The sequence below is a fragment of the Lupinus angustifolius genome, chromosome LG17 (assembly GCF_001865875.1).
Source record: "Lupinus angustifolius cultivar Tanjil chromosome LG17, LupAngTanjil_v1.0, whole genome shotgun sequence".
Classification (NCBI taxonomy): Eukaryota; Viridiplantae; Streptophyta; class Magnoliopsida; order Fabales; family Fabaceae; genus Lupinus; species Lupinus angustifolius.
Genome location: NC_032025.1, coordinates 16,050,155 through 16,057,773, shown reverse-complemented (window position 1 = coordinate 16,057,773; position 7,619 = coordinate 16,050,155). Strand labels below are relative to the sequence as shown.

The following is a 7,619-nucleotide window of genomic DNA, read 5'->3' as shown; positions in this document are numbered from 1 at the left end:
TGTGAGCCACGTTTTGATTAAACAATAATCACTCATTTCATTTTTATGAATCCCACACACCATGTAGAAAAGTACCTCAATAACAGTATAACACTATAACATTTGCTGTCAAGGTTGTGCTTCAATGTCCCTGGTTGTGCTGTCAAGGTTGTAAGAAGTTACAACACAAGCTAAAACAATCTTAGCTACAACCAATAACTGATTCATAAGTTAAGAAATTACGAAGAAATATACTCAAATATTTAACATTAAAACTATAAGATGTTATTAAAGAAATGTAAAAATATATAATGGCGAAGCTTCAAGATAATTTTATTGGTAGCCAAAATAATATTACTGTAAATTAAATAATAATGGCTTCACGGCTGGTTAAAGTTTAAACCTTAACCCACGCTAGGACCCGAGTTCAAAATCCCACTCCATCAATTTTAGTCAAATGCGATAATTATTTTATGAGCAACATATTCCCTCTTCATAAGGATAACGAATTAATGCTATTAATTTCATCATATACATAATGAGTTTATTACTTTTGAGATAAATAATTGTTCCGCAAAATAAATATTTTTTTTATAATCAAAACTTTAATTTTTGGTCTAATACAATATTTGATGATTACCTTATCCTACTAGATTAGCATATTATTGGTGTCAAATACTATTACTAAAATTATACCATAACATAAAATATATAAATTTGCAAATAAAAAAAATTTGGGAGCCGCCGTAATGTAGATCGATCTTTACAAATATATATATCATAATTACTCATTCTTTATGGGTTATTACATTTTATAAAATTAAATAGTTTTCTCATTTTTAATAATTTAAAAACTATTTTCGTTAAATAAATAACCAAATAATAATTCAAGCATGGGGAAAGTTACTTATAAAGGATTGGAACTCAATATTGACTGCAAAAAATTGAGTGATATTAGAAATTGAGATAACATTATTAAATATTGAGGATAAATAATATAATATAATATAATATAATATAATATAATATAATATAATATAAGAGAAACATAAATTCTACTCTGGGCATCAGTCCCAATATTCCCCAGTCATATTTATTATCCACGAATTGTATCACTGCATATATTATGAGCATATAATTTTGAAAAAATATATTTGAGTTAAAAAATTAATAAGTTAATTATTTTTCAAACTAATTACAATGAATAATACATTAGTGACATAACTTGTGGGATAATAGATATATGCATTACATGGCACATGGGTTCATTCCTTGCTCCTGCCAATTTCCTGAACATGGGTCTAGTCATGGAAACTGGAAAGTTGTGGTCAATCTTTAAAAACTCAGGAAAAAATGTTCTTTTTATATGACTCTACTAAAATTCAAATTCCTAAAAATTTAAAGTAAATCCATAAATAAAACTTCTAACTGGTTTTTGTAACCTTTTTTTAATTAACTAAAACCGTCTGGTTTATTGACTAGATTTATTATGGTTTAACAAGGTCCTACCGGATACTTCATGGCTAAAAACAGTATAATCGCTCATCCATTCCAGTGTGGTCTACATATCATTGGTTTGTACTAGTGTTGTGAAACCCGAGCTGGACGTCAAACCGGCAGAAATCCCGTATTAGGTTTAACCGGTTTAAACGGTTAAACCGTCTGGTCTGACCGGGTGATTTCGTACATAATTAATAATTTTTATTTATAAATATACAGTATATATAAATGTAAAACTTTATATAATTAATAATTATATACAATTATATTGAAATAATACATCTTTATCTTTTTTTGGACCGTAGTAAAACAAAATACTAGAACATTGTCCCATTTTTTTATTTTTAAGTGAGCCGTCCGGTTTACTTCCCGGGTTAATCCGGTTTAACCGGGTTTAACATGGTCGGACCGGATTTTTTCCGGTTCAAAGTAGTCCAACTCTCATTCGATTAAGACGGCAAACCAGAGCCGTTTTCAAGTCCGGTCAGCGGTCAGACCGGTCGGACCGTCCGGTCCGGTCCGGTTCTAACAACACTACTTTGTAGTATCATGTATATCATCACTCATTCCTTCCTTTATAGTTAAGAATTGCGTTGGATTATAATTTTTTTATTTTTATTTCTTTGAACCAATGCTATGTAGGACTATGTCAAGGTTCCTTCTTGATATTTATTGCATTTTAGTGATGAGATTGTGAGGAATGGTTTATAAATTCTCCTGACCACTCGACTTAAGTGGACAAATTCGAAACGAATGGAAGTTAAGGTCTCATAACCCTTGGATAAGATGATTTGAGGGCTTTTTATGGGGTGGTCGATGGATCTTTGGTTTACGTAGATAATTTAGAAGCTTCTAGGTTGACGATGCTAGTCATATCTGTAAATAATCTGGTTATTAGATATCACCGAAATAGCTAAGTTGTGGCTTCTATCCAAAATAACCCATCTCGTTGGTGTTGAATGATAATGCTATCGTTTTGCATTTCTTCCTATGAAAAGTTAGCATTAATGTTTTTCTTTATGATTTAGGCAAATGAACAAGTTTTTAACAATGCAAAAATATTGAAACATCCTAAATTAAGCACCAAGAAAACTTTTTGTCAGATTCACAATCTCTATTTGGAAAGATTCTCATTAAGCCTACATGAAAGATATTAAGGTAGATTAGTTGAATCGTTTAACTGTGTAATGGGGCAATTTATTAAATGATGGAGGTCATTAACTCAACAAGAGTTCCGCCAATTGAAGCTAACTCAAAATAGTTATTTAAAATCTAGTTTTAATGGTGCTGGAAAATAGTTTAGACAAAATGAAACTAGCAAAAAAAATCAAATCTAGATTTCCAAAAACTCAATACTAATTTGATTTACTCATTCAATAATTCTAGTTCATACACTACTTATGTAAAAAAATAAATAATATTTTTATTTATTAGACATCATTCATAACATATATACATATTTTGAAGCATATCACAAATTCAAATCAATGCACATTCATCACCAATGAATGTATTCAAAGCATACTCATATACAGTCATATATGCAAAATATGCATCACTCATGCATAATCACACCACATGGTCAATGAAATCAGTTTAAAAAACATTGTCGGATTCAGATGCTGAAATGTTATGACTTTCCTAGACATAGATATCAAAACGTTCTTTTGAAAAAATTGTCGAACTCAAACACCAAAATGATATGATGTTGCTAGACTCAGACGCCAACATTCTTTTAAAAAAAACATTGCCGGACTCGGACGTCAAAATGTTATGACATTGTTGGACACATACTCCACAATACTCTTTTAAAAAAACTTTGTTGGACTTTCACGTCGAAATGTTATAGTATTGATGGACCTAGACTCCAGAGCACTCTTCTAAAAAACATTGTCGAACTCATACCAAAATATTATGATATTGCTGGACCTAGACAATAGAACATTCTTTATAAAAGACATTGTTAGACTTAGATGCTAAAATATTATGATGTTACTAGACTCAAACGCTATAACATTATTCAAAAAAGACAATGTTAGACTCAAACGCAGAAATGTTATATCCTTGCTAGTCTCAAATGCTACAATGTTGTTTCAAAATGATATTGTCCTTCATTTTTGTCTTCAAGATCCAACAATACCCTCAATGTGTTTTTATTTTAAATTTTTTTCTCCGAGATTTGATAGTATCCCTATTTGTGTTCTCGATTTAATTTTCTTGTCTTGAGATTAGACAACATGCTCCCTCCATTCTCATTTTAGTTTTTGTGTGTGAGATCCGCCAATATCCAAGCCTACATTTTCGTTTTAATTTTTTACTTTTGATCATTATTCTTGCTTGTTTTTCAATAAAATTGGCGTTTATTTATTTACTAATTACTTATCAAAATATCGCTTACCCTTTAGTTTGCTTGTTATCAGATAAGTAATAAGTAAAGATAGACAACCATGAAACACATATAGGAATGATAATGGGGCAAGTCAGGGTCGGGTTTGCACATACACAAACCCGAACCTGAAATTCAAAACCCGAACCCAAACTCAACGGGGTTGAAATTAAAAATACCATCCCGAACTCGAAAAAAACCCAAAAATTATAATGTATTAAGAAAAATATGATATTATTTTCGTGTAATTTTTCTCTAAGATTTCTATTTTCTTTTGTATTATTTCATTTCTTTTATGTTTGACGATCCAATAGTACGTAAAGTAAAATTAGAAATTATAAACAATGGGTACATGATAGAAATTTCAATTTGAAATTGAATTACATTACTTTGGGGCAGATTCGGGTTAGGGTCTTTGATATATCAAACCCGAACCCAAAATTTAAATCTAGGTAAAATCCGAACCCGAACCCAATCACATCGAATTTTCCTCGTTAAATTCGGGTTCAGTTCGGCTGGGTACCCACGAGTTCGGTTTTTATTGCCATCCCTAAACACGTACCCCAATTTTGTGTGGCATATTTTTATAAAATAATAAAATTACAAAATTTTCAAAATAACAAAAAAAAAATGATAAAAAGTTGAAAGATGCCGTCATAATTTTTGAAGTATTCTTAGGATACTAAAGATTTTTTAAATATTCTTTGTTTTTTGTAAAAGTATTTTTTATTATAAAAAACATGATATTTTTTAAATGGAACGTAACCTATTCTAACAAAATCGTTATCCCCTCACCCCCAAACCCTCAAACATGTCTCACTCCAAACTTTTCAAGTTACTGCAAATCTAGAGCCTCTAACATCTTCTTTTCAATTGAAAACCCTTCCTTTTTGAAGCCTTTTAAAAATTCCTCTCATTTTCATACTTCCTAGACAAAAGATTTCAGAACACTTACAAGCCAAAAAGTATGTAAATGTTTATTTAGCTATTGGAATGTTCTTTCACATCCAAGTTGTGACGTTCTCCAGCCAAGTTGTGACTTCTCAATCAGATTTTTGAAGCAATTCTTTATACTCCTTCATTGTCAAGTTGTAGTCATTGTAACAATTGTGAATTCTATTTTCAGATTATAATGATATTAGAAGAAAGTGATGGTTGGCCTAAAGAACTTCTTAGAGATTCTGATTTGATAAGTGGAGATGATGAAACTCAACAGCTACAAAATGAACAAGATGAAAACAGTAATGAATCAAGTCCTTTTAAAGGGAAAATTTTCAATTCTGATAAAATTGCTTACAATTTTTACTCTTTATTTGCTAAGACTTGTGGTTTTTCAATTAGACGGGGTCACACATACAAACATAGCAAGAATAATGTTGAGGAAATTTACAAAAGAGAGTATATTTGTCATCGTGCTGGTATTACTAAACAACAAAACGTTGTTGAAGTAGAAAGACAAAGGAGATGGAAAAGTTGAAGATGTAAATGTAGTGCAAAGTTGTTTATTACTAAAAGAACAATTGGCTTCGAGGAACGTTGGATGGTCACATATTCTAGTAATTCTCATAACCATGCATTGTTGGACAACAAAGAGGTTCGTTTTCTTCCTGCTTATCGTGACATACTATCAATGATCAAGGTCGCATATTACTATTATCAAAAGCTGGATGTTTAGTAAGTATTATAACGAGGGTGCTTGAATTGGAGAAGGGGATAGAGGCGGGTCATCTACCATTTTTAGAAAAAGACATTAGAAATTTTCTTCAATCTCAAAGTAATGTTGGTAAAGATAATGACGCTTCAGAGGTTCTAAAATTATGCAAAAGTCTAAAAGATAAAGATGATGCATTCCAATATGACTTTAAAATGGATGAAAGTAATAAATTAGAGCATATTATTTGGGTATTTGGTGATTCTATTTGAGCATATGAAGCTTTTGGAGATGTAGTTGCCTTTGATACTACATATCGAATTAACCGTTATGATATGCCTCTTGGACTATGGGTCGAAGTTGATAATCATGGGAATTCAATTTTCTTTGATTGTGTTGTATTGCGAAATGAGAAGATACCTTCCTTCACATGGGCCTTAAAGGTAAATTCTTATTATTTGAAGTTGTTTTGTGACTTAAGTTTCATTTTTTATTGTTTAATTGTTTTTATATTTTGTGTCATTTTCAGTGTTTTTTGTACTCTGTCAAAGGAAAATATCCACAAACAATTCTTACTGATCAAGATCATGCACCTAAAGAAGCTGTTTCAATGGAATTGCTAAACACAAAACATGCATTTTGCATATGGCATATTGTGTCAAAGGTCCCAACATGGTTTTCTTTCTCTTTGGGTCCAAAATATGATGACTTCAAATATGAGGTTTATAGGCTATACAATTTAGAATGTGCAAGTGACTTTGAACGACAATGGAAAATAATGGTTGACAATCTTGAGCTAAGTAACGATCAACATATTGGCTCGTTGTATTATCATTGTCAATTTTGGGCTTTGGCTTATTTGAAGGAAAACTTTTTCGCTGGAATGACAACAACTGGACGTTCAGAATATGTAAACTCAAATATTAAAAAATTCTTAGATGTCAAAACGAGTTTGGTAGACTTTGTAAACCAAGTATGAACTTTCTTTCATTCTTTGTTCTGTGTATATTAGTTTTTACTTAAAGAACTTTCATTATCAAAATGTTTTTGTTTAGGTTGGAGTTGCTGTCAACATTAGAAATCAAGCTGGAGAAGAAGCAATAATGCGTCAAAAGTATCATAATCCTCATATTATTACCAGTTTCTCCATTGAGGAACATGTTGCAACTATACTCACACCCTATGCTTTTCAGTTACTCCAACACGAGATTGAGTTGTCTTCAAAATATGCAGCAACTAAAATTGACAACGACTCTTATGTGGTGCGGCATCATACCAAGCTTGATGGAGGTCATCTTTTAAGGTTGATATATGAACAAGAATCAATTAATTGTTCCTGCAAAGAATTTGATTTTTCTGGGATATTGTGTAGACATGCCATTCGCGTGTTATTGAAGAATGATTTTTTTGCCTTCCGCAAAAATACCTTCCTTTTTCATAGAGAAGAGAAACTTCATTAATCCCACAATCTAGCCTCATAATAAATTACAATGATAACTCCTCTACTGAGTTTAGGTCTCTAGTACAATGCCTAGAAGTTGAAACTTTGAAGACAAAAGATCGAGTTGAAGTGGCTACTAAAGAGTTAGAGAGGGTAATTGATTTAGTAAAAGGCATGTCTGATGAGGTTATAGAACCAAAAACTGATTTGGAACATGGTGTTAGAAATGAGGATGAATGTGATATTCAGAACCCCATCACTTCTAAGACAAAAGGTCGACCAAAAGGATCTAGACCAAAAGGAGGAGTTGAAATTGCAAAAACACCTGTCGTTGTCATTTTCCTAATTATGGTGGAACTAATCATGACTCGCGAAATTGTCTAAATAAAAGGAAAAAAAAACACATTATTGATTTCTCAATCTCCTAATAAGTAACTAGAAACTTTGCATATTGTCATGTTATAGTGGTATTTATGTTATAATGGTATTGCGTTGTATAATGTTACAAATGTTCTAATTTAGTAGAGTTTATTTGCATCTTAATACTTATGAGTCTTTTATATGTAATTTCTGTCACATTTTATTTTTCTGTTTTGACCATGTGCTATTATTGTCAAATTCTAGATCAGCTTATGGAAGTGTTAGTCTTTGGCTTCTTGAGA

General features: G+C 31.2%; 1 protein-coding gene across 1 annotated transcript; it reads left to right on the top strand.

Moving 5' to 3' along the window:
• LOC109330920 (protein FAR1-RELATED SEQUENCE 11-like) lies at positions 5,012–7,341 on the top strand. The gene is made up of 3 exons (XM_019565187.1): positions 5,012–5,959; positions 6,572–6,903; positions 7,032–7,341. The coding sequence occupies exons 1-3, from the start codon at positions 5,852–5,854 to the stop codon at positions 7,339–7,341; spliced, it is 750 nt and encodes a 249-aa protein (XP_019420732.1). The 5' UTR covers positions 5,012–5,851.